The sequence below is a fragment of the Cricetulus griseus genome, chromosome 7, assembly GCF_003668045.3.
Source record: "Cricetulus griseus strain 17A/GY chromosome 7, alternate assembly CriGri-PICRH-1.0, whole genome shotgun sequence".
Classification (NCBI taxonomy): Eukaryota; Metazoa; Chordata; class Mammalia; order Rodentia; family Cricetidae; genus Cricetulus; species Cricetulus griseus.
Window position 1 is genome coordinate 126560762 of NC_048600.1, and position 19296 is coordinate 126580057.

General features: G+C 44.1%; 1 protein-coding gene across 2 annotated transcripts in view; it reads right to left on the reverse strand.

The window, feature by feature from the left end:
• Sdk2 (sidekick cell adhesion molecule 2) overlaps positions 1 to 19296 on the reverse strand; it is a 277455-nt gene that overhangs the window by 72401 nt on the left and 185758 nt on the right. For both annotated transcript variants that reach the window (XM_027425763.2, XM_027425764.2), the window contains exons 12-15: positions 18438 to 18540; positions 4198 to 4374; positions 1669 to 1805; positions 424 to 571 (exon numbers count right to left, since the gene is read on the reverse strand). In XM_027425763.2, the coding sequence (XP_027281564.1) occupies positions 424 to 571; positions 1669 to 1805; positions 4198 to 4374; positions 18438 to 18540 (565 nt within the window). The remainder of the gene's footprint in view (positions 1 to 423; positions 572 to 1668; positions 1806 to 4197; positions 4375 to 18437; positions 18541 to 19296) is intronic.

The following is a 19296-nucleotide window of genomic DNA, read 5'->3' on the forward strand; positions in this document are numbered from 1 at the left end:
GATTATTCTCCATTCTATAGAGTGGAAGACTGGATCATTCCCCCATTCTATAGAGTGGAAGACTGGGATCATTCCCCCATTCTATAGAGTGGAAGACTGGGATCATTCCCCCATTCTATAGAGTGGAAGACTGGATCATTCCCCCATTCTATAGAGTGGAAGACTGGATCATTCCCCCATTCTATAGAGTGGAAGACTGGATCATTCCCCCATTCTATAGAGTGGAAGACTGGGATTATTCCCCCATTCTATAGAGTAGAAGACTGGGATTATTCCTCCATTCTATAGAGTAGAAGACTGGGTGGGGCCTGAGGCAGGCAGAGACACAGAACCAGACCCACCCTGTGGCTTGCCCTATGTGTCTGTCACCTGGTTTGGTGGCAGGCAGGTGGAGTGTCACTTGGGGCCACCTGCACTCCTTACCTTTCTGTGTCCTTGCTAAATTGTCCTTTGCCCACATCGTTGACAGCACAGAGGCGGAACTGGTAGGAACGAGCGGGAACCAGTCCCTTGACCATCACTGAAGTAGCTTCTGGATCCACACTGGCAAGGAGGATGGTCCATGGAGCATCTGTAGACACATAGGATTGAGGTGAAGGGGCCATTGTGTGGGTAGGAGAGAGACATGCTCCTTGTTGGGGTAGGGGGGCATTGTGTGGGTGGGCGAGAGACATGCTTCTTTTTTTAAAAAATTCATTTTCAAATTTACTTCCTATATATATATTATATATATATATATATATATATAATGTGTGTGTGTGTGTGTTGTGTGTGTGTGTCTGTGTGTCTGTGTGTCTGTGTGTGTGTGTGTGTGTGTGTGTGTGTGTGTGTGTGTGTGTGTGTCTATGGTGTGCATGGGAGGTCAGAGGACAATTTGAGAGAGCTGGTTTTCTCCCACCATGTGGTTCCCAAGGACTGAACTCAGGTCATCAGGCTTGGCAGCAAGTGCTTTTACTGGTTGAGCCATCTCACCAGCCAGTGATGTGATGGATTTTACTCTTCCTTCTTGGCCCTCTCCATTGGGTTGGCAGGAGAGTGAGTATCTCCCTAACTTGGCCTGGTATAGGTCACCATGTCTGCTTGTTTTGGGTTCCTCTAGCCCATGTGACCCTGGGGTTGGAGATGGGGGGGGCGGAGTGGAAGCGGGGTTGCATAGGAATTGAGATGCCTCATTCCTTGGAATCAATGAACTCTGGAAAAGATGTACCAAGGATATCATTCAGATTGACTGCTAGCCCTGAAGTTCACAGTGAGGACTTGTGAGAACAACAGCTGATATCTTTGAGGCCACTTGGCTAGCCAGGTCTCACACAAGCCTGTCTCCCTACATTGTTCAAAGCCCAGGTTGGCTTTGAACTCATGATTCTCCTGCCTAGGCCTCCTAAGTGCTGGGGTTACAGGCTATACTACTGTGCCAGATTCCCCTGTGCAAGTCTTACTGGGAAGTCATAATAACTCATCAGCTGTTTTGGGGTCACTTGTGATCCTGGAAGTAAGACCATTGCTCCTTTTACACTCGAGGAAGCCATGGCTGCCCAGGGGGAAGCTCTCAGAGGCCCAAGAAATGTTTGATGGGGGCTGGCTGACACACACAGGTAATCTTCCAGGTCGTGTTCCCCTTTGGCCACGTTGTGTGGGGACATGGGAAGGTGACAGTGGGGACCTTACTGTTTTCTGACATCTCCAAGATGTAGCGCATGAGGGGACTGTTGCCATCGAAGGGTTTGGCCCAGGTCAGGTTGATGGCGCGTCTCTCCATGGTGCTGAGTGTTGCCACAGGGTGCTCAGGAGCATGGGGAAGCTGCCTGGAGGAGAGAGATGTGTGGAGGGCCCAACCCGAGTGCTGCGATCTGCCACCAGGTGACAGTAATACTGCAGATTCAGAGAGTCTTATGTTTCCATGACGCTTGTACTCAGTGTGAGTTATAGAACGCTGCCATTCATGCTAAACTGGTCTTTGATTTGCTATGCAGAAGAGGATGACCTTGAACTTTTGATCTTCCTCCCTCTACCTTCCAAATCCTTAGATTATAGGCATTTGCTGCCCAGCAGCCACTACCATCTTCACTAAGTAGCTGTGATTGCCCACAGAGGACCCGCAACAAGGTTACCATATGGAAACCTACTACTGGAGAAACTTCCTAAAATATGTACACATATATGCATATGTAAAAGAAGTACAGGGGCTGGAGAGATAGCTCAGAGGTTAAGATCACTGGCTGCTTTTCCAGAAGTCCTGAGTTCAACTCCCAGCAACCACATGGTGGCTCACGACGATCTAAAATGGGATCTGGTGCCCTCTTCAGGCATGTAGGCAGAACACTGTGTAAATAATAAATGAATAAATCTTGGAAAGAACAAATAAAAAAACAAAAGGAGTTTAAATGGAGTTATTCTCTAATAGGGGCACAAAGGTTCTCCTAGATACCAGCCTATAATTTTATAGGCTGTCATATATATATATATGCCCAGTGCCATGTATGGGGTATCCTTTTCTCAAGTTGTTGGTTGGTGGGATCCAATAACTGTCTTTCCAACATTACAAGTTGTTGCTATTGCTCTTGGTTACCTTCCAGAGCTTGATGGTAAGACCTTACCACTGAAGACACCATATACTAGTGTTACAGCACATGGAGAAATGAAGCTGGCACCAACCGGAAGCTTCGGCCCTGCTGGCTTGCTGTTCTATTTCTGGAAGGTTTAATATTCGCTACTGGGGGAGGAAAGTAACTAGCAGTCTTACCCAGCTGTGAATCCCGCAAGCCACAAAAACAACTAGCCTGGCAGAATACGCTCACTGGTGCAACAATGGTACAATGTCAGGGGAGCAACCAGCCACTTTCTGCTTGGATTCAAGGCCCTGATTCACAAGATGGAATTCAGGCCAGATGCCATTAAATGGGCCTAAAACCTACGGTCGCAGAGGAGACTCTAATACTATCATTGTCCTAAGTAGACAAAGAAATTAACTGCCTCTTTAGTTTCTAATCCTTACATTTTCAGATTAGGGCATCTTTTGGGCCCCACCAGAGAAGCTGATCCTTGCAGTAAATGATGAATACAGAGACCCACTGCTGGTCCATGTGCAGAAAGGAAGAGACTGTGAAGTGCTCAGCTATAAATGACACATACACACCCCCCAACCCTGCCCTGCCCCACCAGAGCTCAGGGATCATCTTGGAAGAGGGGGTTGAATGACCATAAGAGTCAGAGGTAGTGCACATCTACACAGAAACAATACTTGCCGGGCACAACAGGATCATTGCACACACGAATTCACAGAGGCTGTGTCTGTATGCTCAAGACCAAATCAGCCCAAATCTCAGCGTGGAAGGCTCCTGAGTCCTACCCGTAGCTAAATATCTGGCTGCAAAGTGCTAGCTGCTGACTGAGAAATAATCAATTTTCTTTAGGGATGTGGTTCCAGAAAAGCTATCGACGCTCCAGTAGATGGTTCTACAAACATGCCCATACAGGCAGCACTAAGTGAACCAAGTGGGTTCTAAAAGTGCATGAAGTGGAGAGGGAAAAGTGATGGGGTGCATGGGGGGGAAGGGGGGAGTTGAAGGGGAAGGATGCAGGCAGATTTGGCCAAAACACATACTATGCATGTGTGAAATCTCAAACAATAAAAAGGGTGTTTGCTGGTTGATGTTCCTTCATAGGAGAGAGTGAAGAGGGTTGGTTATTAGGTTCCCACCCATCCCTATTGCCCCTTCCTTCCCCAGGGAGGAATGTAATACTGTCACAGGTGTATATGGTCTCAAGAGGGGCTAGTGTAAATATTGGGCAGAAGGTTAACTGAAGAGCGAACTCCATTGTGCAACTATGAGGAAGTCACCATCCATACTTGAGTGGTGCTGCCTTGGTATCACCCATACACCTGCAAGTAAGCCCAACAGACTCACTGGTACACCAAACTGGACTTGGGTGAAATCACTCCTTTGATGTCTTGGTGACCTGTCTGGAGTGAGCAGACATTTGGGCCTGCAGACTCTTCTTTCTGGAACATACACAAATCTCTGCTTCTCACAGGGTGTCCCTGAGTTGAGAGACAGGCCTAGCAGGATGCTCAAGAGATGTCTTAGGGAATGTATGTGGGCTTAGCTGTGCATGGCTTTTTGTCATGGCCAAAAGGAGCCAGTTGGCTTTGAAAACCCCCACTGCTGCCATCACCTGTGCCTCCTTTGGCCTTACCTGACTCGAAGATGGGCGTTCCGAGAGTCATTGCCACCAGCTGAGAGTACCCGACAGGTGTATGTACCAATGTCCCCTGACCACGTCTGTGAGATGTGTAGGGAGCCGTTTCTGTCTAGGCGGATCCGGGGATTGGTCTCCACAGCCAGGGTGGCCCCATCCTTCTCCCACACATACCTATGGAGGGGGATGACACAGGTGGGTCAGTCAAAGGAGACCAGAGAATTTCCAGGGTGGGCCACACACACACCTCCTCCTAGAAGGAATATGCCAAAGGCAGGCAGGAGGTCACTACAGGCCTCACATGTGTTGTCTCTAGTGCTGGGCTTCTGGGCAGGGAGCAGGGCCTAGGAGGAGGCTGTTCCCTGGGGAGAGCCTGGAAGGCCATTACTCCTGAGACAGGTGCTGGGTCTGTGAGCATTCAAGCAGCAGGCCATTACTGGTCATTTACACCTTGGGTTCAGATCTGGGTCAAAATGTTGTTACTTTTGGCCAGAAGCCATCGCAAAACAGCTACTGAGAAAGAGCCAGCCCACGGAATTCTTCTGAAGATGTTAAAAGATTACAGCGGGAGAAGGAATCAAAGTCTCTGAGTAGACTACATTTTGGAATTAGTTCTATGAAGGGAATCGTTAGATCGATGCATCACTGTGACAAATTGACTTTAGTGTCCAAAAAAAAAATCACTTTAGCTTTGGCCAGTCGGAACGAAGGGAGACTTGAGAAATCACATACACACTGGTGCATGACAGTACGAAATACGTCCTCTAGAGTTGTTAGGGAGAAAACACAGCCATTATCACTGTCATGGACATATTCCAAGACCTAGTTCCACAAAGGTGGGCTGTGCAGTACCCTCCGGGGAAGGGGGGCTATAGTTCTTAGAAGGGCAAGATGTCACCAGGGGACAGTAGTGGGAGAGCCTTAGGGTTCTAAAGTTACCTAAGTCAGAGAATGAAAGAGTGCCAACGAGAGTATGTCTGTGGTATTTTAACCCTGAGTTCAAAAAGAAAAGTCAATGGAGGTGTTAACTGCTGGCAATAAAGAAAAACAAAAGCAGACAAACAAGGAAAAGAAGGGCCATGGAAAGGAAGAGCTATTCAGTACTGGGAGCCTGAGATTAACATGGGGATATAAATCCTTATTTCTAGACTCTTCTCCTGTGCCCTGCTGGTGGACTGCAGTGATACTATGTCCCGGAGTTAGAAGCTCAGGCCAAAGGCTGCCCCTGCCACCAGCAGCTTGTGATGTGATCTTGGGAGGTTTATTTAAACCTCTGTGACTCAGTTTGCCATTTGTAAGACATGGAACCCACTTACTTCATAAGGTTGTAAGGACTGTAGAGCCAATACAGAATACTTACCAAACATGGCAAATGGTCAGTAAGAGTCAGCCATTGCTGTTTCATTGAGGAATATTTATATCAATGATTTCTAGTTGTCAATCCATCCACACACCCATCTATTTACCTACCACTTGCCTCTCTAGGTTTCCATCTGTCCATCCCTCATCCATCCACTCTCTCTCTATGGGAACTTTTATTTACCCACTCACATACCTACTTTTGAGTTGTCATATACTCATCCACATACCCATCCGTTCATTCTCTCAGCCATCCATCCATCCATCCATCCATCCATCCATCCATCCACTCATCCATCCATCATCCATCCATATATCCACTCATCTATCCTTCTATCCACCCACCATCCATTCATTTACCCATCTAAGAATCTCTCCACCCACGAGTCCATCCATCCATCCATCCATCCATCCATCCATCCATCCATCCATCTACATTTTCATACATCCTATTTTTAAAACTGTCTTTTCTCAGCAAAGTATCATCTATCATCTACTCTTTTCATGTGATATTTCCATTCCACACATAAAAACATATAAACAATTGGATGCAGGGTGTTTGGATACAGTCCCCATGTCACTCCACTGACTTGCTAGTGTTAGACACACTATTGCTTCCTTTCCCGCTATTGTAGTTAATAATGTGATGAACACCCTCATTGAAAATGTTTACCTGCACTCCACTTCTTCAAAGATAAAACTGCCAAGTTAATTTTAAAGGCTTTTAATATATGCTTAGAAATGGACAACAGCAGTCACTTCCCATTCATGTCATTACCCAGAAAGGAACCACCCTTCCTAGCGTTCATGGAGCAAACAGGCTTTTCCTTAAAAGCAGATCTATTTGCAGAGAGTTACTGCTGCTTAAGAGATAGCTGTGGCAAGCAGACACTCTTTGCTTTAGGACATGATGCTCCAGGGAGCATATGTCCCTGCTTGGGAAGCATTTGTTTCTAAACTCAAATCCAATTAATAGGTACTTGATTTTAATTAGAAATACAAGGGATAGAAGAATAGGTTAGCAGCGCAAGACAGTACGTAGCCAAACCCAGAATGTAGATATTCTATAGCAGGGTCAGTGAGCTATGGCCCATTACATGCTTAGATATCTAAAGTTTTTAAAATGAGACAAAGATTTATTATTTTTATTTTGTGCATATGAGTGTTTTCTTGCATGCATAAATATGTATTCTCTCTCTCTCTCTTTCTCTCTCTCTCTGTGTGTGTGTGTGAGTGTGTGTGCCTGGTGCTTGAGGAGGATAGAAGAGAGCATGGGATCCCTTGGGACTGGATTACAGACAATCTTGGGCTGCCATAGAGATGCTGGGAATCGAACTCAGGTCATCTGGAAGGGCAGTAACTGCTGAGCCCCTTCTCTAGCCCCTAGATAAAGAAGTTTTATTGTAACGTGGGCATGCCCATTTGTGGACATATTACAGATAGAATTGAGTAGTGGTGACAAAGACAACGTGGCTCTCAAAGCTAAAACGTTTACTCCTGGTCCTTTATAGAAATGGTTTATTGACCTCTGTGCTATAAAAACCTCATTTCTGCAATGACTCAGTGACATAAACCACCCCCCCTCCAAAAAAAAAACAGGGCTGGTGAGATGGCTCGGTGGGTAAAGATGCTTGCTGACAGCCAGGTGACTCAAGAAGCCACATGGTAGAAAGAGAGCCCACACAATAAAGCAACATAAAGACTCCCTCCCAACAACAGGTAAGAATAAAACAAAAGGTGAGGTCATTTCAACCGATGGTGCTGGGGCCACTGGGCGTCACATGCAGAACAGACTCAGCTGTAGTCACAAGCCTCACACCTGTGACAAAAGTTAATTCAAAATCTAAATGTAGGATGCAGAATTCCCCAACTGCTAGGAGATAACGTAAAATCGACACGGCCTCGCCTTTGGTGCTAACTCCACATACACGGAAGGCCTGATCCCTGGGAGAAAGGATTGATAAGATGGACTTCGTCAAAATTAAAATTTTCTGCTCTTCTCCAGATATTGCCAAGAGAATAAAAAGAGAAGCCACAGACTGGGAGAAAAATGTTTGCATAACAAATATCTGATAAGGCACTGTTATCCAAAATATACAGAGGCTTCTTAAAACGCAACCATAAGAAAACAAATGCCTGATTAAAAACTGGGCTGAAGCCCTTGACAGACACCTCCCTGATGAAGACACACAGAGAGGGAAACAGAAATGTTCTCCCCCTAGGCCAAGGAGAAATGTAGATTGGAACAGTGGATGGGCTGGGCAGACGGCTCAGCAGTCAAGTGTATACAGCTGTTGTAGAGGACTGGAGTTCCATTCCCAGCACCAGGTCAGGAGGCTCACAATTGCCTGTAATTCCAGCTCCAAAGGATCAGAGCCCTCTTCTGGACCCCATGGGCACTGCACTCACAGGCACACACCCTCACACAGACACATATGCACAGAATTAAAAAAACAAAACAAAACAAAACACCTCAGAACAGCAACAAGAGCCACACAACTAAGGGAATGGCCAACATCAATCATGCAGTGCTTGTCAGGGATACTCATTCCTCCAAGACATATACCACCCCTCTGGAAGACAGCTGGGTGCTTGCCAGGGGAATACTCACTGCTCCAAGACGTATACCACCCCTCTGGAAGACAGCTGGGTGCTTGCCAGGGGAATACTCACTCTTTCAAGATGTATACCACTCCTCTGGAAGACAGTTGTGCTTGCTTCCCTCTCTCTTCTTCTCATGGGTTCTCACCATGTAACCCTGGATGGCCTAGAACTTGCTATGTGGACCAGGCCGGCCTCTACCTCATAGTGATTTGTCTGCCTCTGCATCCTGAGTCCCAGGATTAAAGATGTGTGCCATCAATCCTGGCTTATTTCAAAATTAAATAAAACCTATACTCAGCCAGGCATGGTGGCTCATGTAATCTTAGCACTTGGGAAGCTGAAGCAGGAGAATGACTACCGTAGGCTACATAATAAGACCCTATATCAAAAAGACACACACACACACACACACACACACACACACACACACACACACACACACACACACACACAGACACACACACACACACACACACACACACACACACACACACACACACACACACTTTTACCCAAATCACACCATTAGCATTATTTTCCATGAATCAAAATTGAAATACATAAAAAATAAATAGCCTCCAGGTCTCTTCAACTCATTTTGGCAGACAATTTCCAGACTAATCTAGTTATGTAATTGGCTGTCAAATCCTGTGGCCAGTGGTCCTTCAGGGACCCTTTTGGCTCTAGATCACAACAGACAATCCTGAGCAAATCAGAAACATGCCAACAATTTGGATACTGGAATGCTCATAATGAGATTTCTCCATATTAGCAAAAATTTAGAAGCAATAAAAAAATGCAGTCACTGTGAACTGCTAAACTATGTTTCACCCACACAATGGACTCCAAGCAATCCTGTAATTGAGCTGGTGCAAAAATATTTATTGACATGGCACACGGGGCACAGTAGGTCCTTAAGGGAAAAAGATAGAGAACAGAGAGTGTCTGGCTTTCTTAATGGAGCTCAAATATCATTACCGATGGTGTCTAATTAAGGGGAACAGTTAGCTTGTGTTTTTCTCTATCCTTTTTTTCTGATCTGTATTTTCCTCCTAAAATGTAATCGATTTATTACATAGGAAAAGTAAAAAAAGGAATATATTTACTAATAGTAATAATGTCTCAAAGTGTATTGTTCAGGTTCCGTCTAGATCTGGATCCAGATATCAAATAGATTCTTCTAGAATGGCTTTAGAGACATTCCATGCTGGCAGCTTGCAGCTGTCTGGGCCTCATCCCTGGGGTCCAGCTTTGTCTTGACAACATATCACTTGGGATTTGAGCAGCCAAGGCTTGAATGTGAGCGGTTGGTTTACTCCTTTCAAGCCTGCTCGGGGGACCCCGTTGGGCTTTGTAGCTAGAATACCCTGTTTCTGGGAAAATATCAGAATCACCTGGGAGCTTTAGAAATGCTAAGATTTGCCTTCCCACCTATTTATCTCAGGGCTGCAGAGGGCAGCAGGGGCCTCCATTGCCCAGGGCCACAGGCCTTGGGCATCCACTTGGCTCCTGTCTTATGAAGAGTATGTGACCTGGCTGCTTCATCCTTGGGTGAGGATGACTTCTAGGAAAGTGATACCAGGGATTTCCTGTTTGTAGGTTGTGGGGGAACCCACAGAGTGGATCTGTAGAAGCAAGGGTGCCCCCAGTTCTATTGCAGCAGGAACCATCCAGAAGAGTAATAAGCTGCCCTGGTCTTTCTGAAATAGAAATAAGTGTCATTTTTTTTTCAAGACAGGGTTTCTCTGTGTGGCTTTGGAGCCTGTCCTGGCACTTACTCTGGAGACCAGGTTGGTCTCGAACTCACAGAGATCCACCTGCCTCTGCCTCCGGAGTGCTGGGATTAAAGGCGTGCGCCACCAACACCCAGCTGACATTTTAATACATACAAATCAACAGAGGGGCTGGGGCAGGTGGCTTGGTGGATGCCATGCAAGCATGAGGACCTGAATTTGACTCCCCAGCATCACTTAAAAATCTGGGCAAGGCAGTACATGTGTGTTATCTTGGTGCCAGGGTATGGAAAACTCTGGGGCTCACTGGCATGTGGATCTGGCCAAGCTCTGAGTTCCAGGTTCAGTGAGAGACCCCTTAGAGACTGATAGAGAGAGATGCCTGATGTGTAGCTCTGGTCTGCATGCACACAGATGTGCACACACAGGCACATATGCACTCGCATGTGTACACACACACACATACACACACACACACACACACACACACACACACACACACACACACACACACACACACAGAGGAAGCAGCTGTGGAGTTAATAGCTTTTCAACTAGTGGACATAGAAAGGACACTACCACGTTATGCCAGAGTGTGAGTCATATTTGCATGGATGAGGACATGGCCACAGTTGCTTTGTTAACTTTTTTTTTTTAGAGAAATTTAGAGAAAAATCTGATAAAGTCATGATTAAGGATCCTGAAATTGGTCTGCCTACATTCTGATCATCTCTATGTGATTTTGAGCTCATGTTTGCGATCGTGCTGGTGTGTGATAATGCCCCAAAGGTCAATGTTGAACACTTCACAAGATATTTCTCAGATAGAGTGGGCAATATCTCTAAGGATCTAGCTGGGCAAAGCCTGCTGTCCTCAATGCTGGTTCCTCAGAACTCTTATTCTTCGACTGGTTGACTCTGCACTGGTCCTCTGCCCGGTGACCACCAGGTGGCGCCCCAGGACACAGTTGTGTCGCTCAGGGAGGCCATGTTTGCAGGAGGCAGGAGTGCCCACTCCTGGTCTCCATGCCAATTGTGTGACAGTGTTACTGCTCATTAGCTGGACAGCAACCTGCTGAAATCTTCCAAAGAAGCAGTTATGTTGACTCCCCGGTTTTCTGGAGCTCTCTGGAGAGCACAAAGGGACACCACATAGCTCTCCTGGTTGCAGCTCTCTGTTTTCTTATAGTTTGGGGGTACACTGGGTGTCCTTGTTCAAGGTTGGGTATTTGGTACACAGATGACTTTCTTAGCCTCTACAGTGGCTTCCAGAGCCACACTGAGCTCTTGAGGGCCTAAATATTGAGGGTCAAGGTCCATAGTGGGGAGTTAGACATTTTCTCCTACATCCCCTGAGGTCACCTCCTGCCCTATTCCTATGCTCACCTCTTTGTTTTCTTTTTTAATTATTTATTTTTTATTTTATGTACATTGGTGTTTTGCCTGACTGCATGTCTGTGTGAGGGTGTCGGATCCCCCGGAGGTAGAATTACAGGCATTTGGGAGCCATGTGGTTGCTGGGACTTGAACCTGGGTCATCTGGAAGAAGAGTCAGTGCTCTTAACTGCTGAGCCATCTCTCTATTCCCTTCTTTGTCTTTTTAACCAGACCACTCCATTATGAATATTAAAATAAGACACAGAGACCTTAAAATAGGTGCTTAAACTAATCAGTTCCCATGAAGTTAGTTGGGGTTCTGGAACGTGGGGAGCATGCAACTGGAGTCCTCCATCTCTTCATCCTAACTGCCTTTCTTTCCTTCCCTCTCTCCCTCCCTTCCTCCTCTTTGGCTGTTCCTTTTCTCTACGTGTGTAGCATATGTGCACAATATGTGCATGTTATACACACACACACGTGTGTAGTGCACATAGACAATACATGCATGGTGCATGTGCTTGTGTGTGTAGTGCCTGTGCATGTCATGTGTATGTCACGGTGTATATGAATGTGTATGTCAGTGCATGTCATGTGTATATGACTGTGTGTAGTGTATGTCATGGTGTATATGACTGCGTGTGGTGTATGTCATGTGTATATGACTGCGTGTAGTGTATGTCATGTGTATATGATATGTACTGTGTATAGTGTATGTCATGTGTATATGACTGCGTGTAGTGTATGTCATGGTGTATATGACTGCGTGTGGTGTATGTCATGTGTATATGACTGTGTGTAGTGTATGTCATGTGTATATGACTAGTGTATGTCATGGTGTATATGACTGCATGTCATGTGTATATGATAGTGTATGTCATGGTGTATATGAGTGTATGTCATGTGTATATGATAGTGTATGTCATGTGTGTGTGTAGTGTATGTCATGGTGTATATGATAGTGTATGTCATGGTGTATGTCATGGTGTATATGACTGCGTGTAGTGTATGTCATGGTGTATATGACTGCGTGTAGTGTATGTCATGGTGTATATGACTGCGTGTAGTGTATGTCATGTGTATATGACTGCGTGTAGTGTATGTCATGTGTATATGACTGTGTATGGTGTATGTCATGGTGTATATGATGTATGTCATGTGTATATGACTGCGTGTAGTGTATGTCATGGTGTATATGAGTGTATGTCATGTGTATATGTGCGTGTAGTGTATGTCATGTGTATATGACTGCGTGTAGTGTATGTCATGTGTATATGACGTGTAGTGTATGTCATGGTGTATATGACGTGGTGTATGTCATGTGTATGAGTGTATGTCATGTGTGATATGTATGTCTGTGTGTAGTGTATGTCATGGTGTATAGTGTATGTCTGCGTGTAGTGTATGTCATGGTGTATATGACGTGTAGTGTATGTCATGGTGTATATGACATGTCATGTGTGATAGTGTATGTCATGTGTATATGACTGCGTGTAGTGTATGTCATGGTGTATATGACTGCGTGTAGTGTATGTCATGGTGTATATGTCATGTGTGATAGTGTATGTCATGTGTATATGACTGTATGTCATGGTGTATGAGTGTATGTCATGTGTATATGACTGCGTGTAGTGTATGTCATGGTGTATATGACTGTGTATGGTGTATGTCGTGTAGTGTATGTCATGTGTATATGATAGTGTATGTCACTGTGTATAGTGTATGTCATGTGTATATGACTGCGTGTAGTGTATGTCATGTGTGTCATGTCATGTGTATATGACTGTGTAGTGTATGTCATGGTGTATATGTGTGTAGTGTATGTCATGGTGTATATGACATGTCATGTGTATATGATGTCATGTGTATATGACGTGTAGTGTATGTCATGGTGTATATGACTGCGTGTAGTGTATGTCATGTGTATATGTGTGTAGTGTATGTCATGTGTATATATGATGGTGTATATGACTGTCAGTGTATATGATGTGTATGTCATGTGTATATGATAGTGTATGTCATGTGTATATGTGCATGGTGTATATGACATGTCATGTGTATATGACGTGTAGTGTATGGTGTATATGACTGCGTGTAGTGTATGTCATGTGTATATGATGTGTATGGTGTGTATATGTATGTCATGTGTATATGTATGTCTGTGTGTAGTGTATGTCATGGTGTGATAGTGTATGTCATGTGTGATATGATGTCTGCATGGTGTATATATGTATGGTGTGATAGTGTATGTCATGTGTATATGTGTGTAGTGTATGTCATGTGTATATGACTGTCATGGTGTATATGTACTGCTGTATGTCTGTCATGGTGTGTGCGTGTAGTGTATGTCATGTGTATATGACTGCGTGTAGTGTATGTCATGTGTATATGACTGTGTGTAGTGTATGTCATGGTGTATATGAGTGTATGTCATGTGTGATAGTGTATGTCTGTGTGTAGTGTATGTCATGGTGTATATGTATGTCTGCGTGTAGTGTATGTCATGTGTATATGATGTAGTGTATGTCATGTGTATATGATAGTGTATGTCATGGTGTATATGACTGCGTGTAGTGTATGTCATGTGTATATGACTGCGTGTAGTGTATGTCATGTGTATATGACTGTATGTATGGTGTATGAGTGTATGTCATGTGTATATGACTGCGTGTAGTGTATGTCATGTGTATATGACTGCGTGTAGTGTATGTCATGGTGTATATGACTGCGTGTATATGAGTGTATGTCATGGTGTATATGATAGTGTATGTCATGGTGTATATGTGTGTAGTGTATGTCATGTGTGATAGTGTATGTCATGTGTATATGACGTGTAGTGTATGTCATGGTGTATATGAGTGTATGTCATGGTGTATATGAGTGTATGTCATGTGTGATATGTATGTCATGTGTATATGACTGTGTGTAGTGTATGTCATGGTGTGACGTGTAGTGTATGTCATGTGTATATGACTGTGTGTAGTGTATGTCATGGTGTATATGAGTGTATGTCATGGTGTATATGATGTATGTCATGTGTATATGATAGTGTATGTCATGTGTATATGACTGTGTATAGTGTATGTCATGGTGTATATGACTGCGTGTAGTGTATGTCATGTGTATATGACTGCGTGTAGTGTATGTCATGTGTATATGACTGTGTGTAGTGTATGTCATGGTGTATATGACTGCGTGTGGTGTATGTCATGTGTATATGATAGTGTATGTCATGTGTATATGACTGTGTATAGTGTATGTCATGGTGTATATGACTGCGTGTAGTGTATGTCATGTGTATATGACTGTGTATGGTGTATGTCATGGTGTATATGACTGCGTGTAGTGTATGTCATGGTGTATATGACTGCGTGTAGTGTATGTCATGGTGTATATGACTGCGTGTAGTGTATGTCATGTGTATATGACTGCGTGTAGTGTATGTCATGTGTATATGACTGTGTATGGTGTATGTCATGGTGTATATGACTGCGTGTGGTGTATGTCATGTGTATATGACTGCGTGTAGTGTATGTCATGGTGTATATGACTGCGTGTGGTGTATGTCATGTGTATATGACTGCGTGTAGTGTATGTCATGTGTATATGACTGTGTATAGTGTATGTCATGGTGTATATGACTGCGTGTAGTGTATGTCATGTGTATATGACTGTGTATGGTGTATGTCATGGTGTATATGACTGCGTGTAGTGTATGTCATGGTGTATATGACTGCGTGTAGTGTATGTCATGGTGTATATGACTGCGTGTAGTGTATGTCATGTGTATATGACTGCGTGTAGTGTATGTCATGTGTATATGACTGTGTATGGTGTATGTCATGGTGTATATGAGTGTATGTCATGTGTATATGACTGCGTGTAGTGTATGTCATGGTGTATATGAGTGTATGGTGTATATGACTGCGTGTAGTGTATGTCATGTGTATATGTGTGTATAGTGTATGTCATGGTGTATATGTGCGTGTAGTGTATGTCATGTGTGTATATGTATGTCATGTGTATATGACTGTGTATGGTGTATGTCATGGTGTATATGACTGTATGTATGGTGTATGTCATGGTGTATATGATAGTGTATGTCATGTGTATATGACTGTGTATGGTGTATGTCATGGTGTATATGACTGCGTGTAGTGTATGTCATGGTGTATATGAGTGTAGTGTATGTCATGGTGTATATGACTGCGTGTAGTGTATGTCATGTGTATATGACTGCGTGTAGTGTATGTCATGTGTATATGACTGTGTATGGTGTATGTCATGGTGTATATGACTGCGTGTGGTGTATGTCATGTGTATATGACTGCGTGTAGTGTATGTCATGGTGTATATGACTGCGTGTGGTGTATGTCATGTGTATATGACTGCGTGTAGTGTATGTCATGTGTATATGACTGTGTATAGTGTATGTCATGGTGTATATGACTGCGTGTAGTGTATGTCATGTGTATATGACTGCGTGTAATGTATGTCATGTGTATATGACTGTGTATGGTGTATGTCATGGTGTATATGACTGCATGTAGTGTATGTCATGGTGTATATGACTGCGTGTAGTGTATGTCATGGTGTATATGACTGTGTGTAGTGTATGTCATGGTGTATATGACTGTGTGTAGTGTATGTCATGTGTATATGACTGCGTGTAGTGTATGTCATGTGTATATGACTGTGTGTAGTGTATGTCATGGTGTATATGACTGCGTGTGGTGTATGTCATGTGTATATGACTGCGTGTAGTGTATGTCATGTGTATATGACTGCGTGTAGTGTATGTCATGTGTATATGACTGTGTATAGTGTATGTCATGGTGTATATGACTGCGTGTAGTGTATGTCATGTGTATATGACTGCGTGTAGTGTATGTCATGTGTATATGACTGTGTATGGTGTATGTCATGGTGTATATGACTGCATGTAGTGTATGTCATGGTGTATATGACTGCGTGTAGTGTATGTCATGGTGTATATGACTGTGTGTAGTGTATGTCATGGTGTATATGACTGTGTGTAGTGTATGTCATGTGTATATGACTGCGTGTAGTGTATGTCATGTGTATATGACTGTGTGTAGTGTATGTCATGGTGTATATGACTGCGTGTGGTGTATGTCATGGTGTATATGACTGCGTGTGGTGTATGTCATGTGTATATGACTGTGTGTAGTGTATGTCATGTGTATATGACTGTGTGTAGTGTATGTCATGGTGTATATGACTGTGTGTAGTGTATGTCATGTGTATATGACTGCGTGTAGTGTATGTCATGTGTATATGACTGTGTGTAGTGTATGTCATGGTGTATATGACTGCGTGTGGTGTATGTCATGGTGTATATGACTGCGTGTGGTGTATGTCATGTGTATATGACTGTGTGTAGTGTATGTCATGTGTATATGACTGTGTATAGTGTATGTCATGGTGTATATGACTGCGTGTAGTGTATGTCATGTGTATATGACTGCGTGTAGTGTATGTCATGTGTATATGACTGTGTGTAGTGTATGTCATGGTGTATATGACTGCGTGTGGTGTATGTCATGTGTATATGACTGTGTGTAGTGTATGTCATGTGTATATGACTGTGTATAGTGTATGTCATGGTGTATATGACTGCGTGTAGTGTATGTCATGTGTATATGACTGTGTATGGTGTATGTCATGGTGTATATGACTGCGTGTAGTGTATGTCATGGTGTATATGACTGCGTGTAGTGTATGTCATGGTGTATATGACTGCGTGTAGTGTATGTCATGGTGTATATGACTGCGTGTAGTGTATGTCATGTGTATATGACTGCGTGTAATATATGTCATGTGTATATGACTGTGTATGGTGTATGTCATGGTGTATATGACTGCGTGTAGTGTATGTCATGTGTATATGACTGCGTGTAATATATGTCATGTGTATATGACTGTGTATGGTGTATGTCATGGTGTATATGACTGCATGTAGTGTATGTCATGGTGTATATGACTGCGTGTAGTGTATGTCATGGTGTATATGACTGTGTGTAGTGTATGTCATGGTGTATATGACTGTGTGTAGTGTATGTCATGTGTATATGACTGCGTGTAGTGTATGTCATGTGTATATGACTGTGTGTAGTGTATGTCATGGTGTATATGACTGCGTGTGGTGTATGTCATGTGTATATGACTGCGTGTAGTGTATGTCATGTGTATATGACTGCGTGTAGTGTATGTCATGTGTATATGACTGTGTATAGTGTATGTCATGGTGTATATGACTGCGTGTAGTGTATGTCATGGTGTATATGACTGCGTGTAGTGTATGTCATGTGTATATGACTGTGTGTAGTGTATGTCATGGTGTATATGACTGTGTATAGTGTATGTCATGGTGTATATGACTGCGTGTAGTGTATGTCATGTGTATATGACTGCGTGTAGTGTATGTCATGTGTATATGACTGTGTATGGTGTATGTCATGGTGTATATGACTGCATGTAGTGTATGTCATGGTGTATATGACTGCGTGTAGTGTATGTCATGGTGTATATGACTGTGTGTAGTGTATGTCATGGTGTATATGACTGCGTGTGGTGTATGTCATGTGTATATGACTGCGTGTAGTGTATGTCATGGGTATATGACTGTGTGTAGTGTATGTCATGTGTATATGACTGTGTGTAGTGTATGTCATGTGTATATGACTGCGTGTAGTGTATGTCATGTGTATATGACTGTGTGTAGTGTATGTCATGTGTATATGACTGTGTGTATGAAATATGTATATGAAAGCAGCAGCCCTGCTTTGCCTCTCCACAGTGCTCAGATTACAGGCATCTACACAGCTATGTCCTGCTTTTGATACATGTATGCAGCTGCACCCTACTTTTAGGGGCTGGGATTTGAACTCAGGTCCTGATGCTTACACAGCAAGTGTTCTTAGCATTGAGTCATCTCCCAAACCCTTCCTTCTCCTTGTTCTATTTCTCTGCCTTCCATTTCATCAACACAGCTCACACAGCATGGTCCCCAGGTGCTCACTCAGCCTCTTCTTCAGCGCAGCCGCATACCCAGCTCTGGGAACAGCCCCCAAAGCCTTACAGACAGCATCAGCTTCTGATGATGCCATTCTGACTTAAAGGCACCCTTCCCCTTTGCCTGGAGTACCTGACAGTCACTCTAGGATCGTGGGTCACTCCACACACCATGGAGGCCTGGGTGCCCTTGATGACACTCTGGTCCTGGGGTGGCTTGGTGATGCGGGTTCGGGCTGTAATACAAGGTAGAAACAGTGTAGTGATCAGGGGCAGTTCAGTGAACAGGGATGTGGGGATGACACCCTAGTATGACCTGGCATAGGAGGGACATTCCTGAGGTCATCTGGGGCTATACATCTGGATGCTGGGAGAGGATGAGGGGTGGCCTCATATGTAGACAGGTGTGGAGACCATATAATAGTCTCAGAGGAGTGGAAAGGACAAAGTGTCCCAGGGACACTGTGATTCCCAGAAGCCACAAACAATGCTGAGGACTTAAGAGTGCCAGGGAGGGAATGGAAACAGCAAGCTGGGAGTGATCAGGGCCATTAGGCCAGCTTGTTGGTGACAGGCAGGGTCTAGCCATTCACCTAGGGCTTGGCCTGGACAGGTGGCCACACACCTGCATGTCTGGGGAAGAGGCTTGAGACATCTGGTGGCATCTCTCCAGGCTGAGGCTGACAATGGCAGGTGGCATCCTGAATAGACAAGCTCACCTGAATGGGTCATACCACTGTACCACTAATCCCACTATGCCACTAATGTCTCAGCTGCTTTCCCGGGAACACAAGGGCAGGAAAGGGGCTGAGAGAGACACTGTCTGGCCCAAAAATATTTACGCTTTGGCCCCGTGTTGATTTCTGCCCTAAAATACACAAGACAACTTTTTACAGTTCTCTGGACTCAGCCAAGCACGGCACGGCCTCCCCATCCTGTGGCCTTGCTGGCAGAGCCATCACCTCCCAGTTCCTGGCTCCCAAGTAAATTTG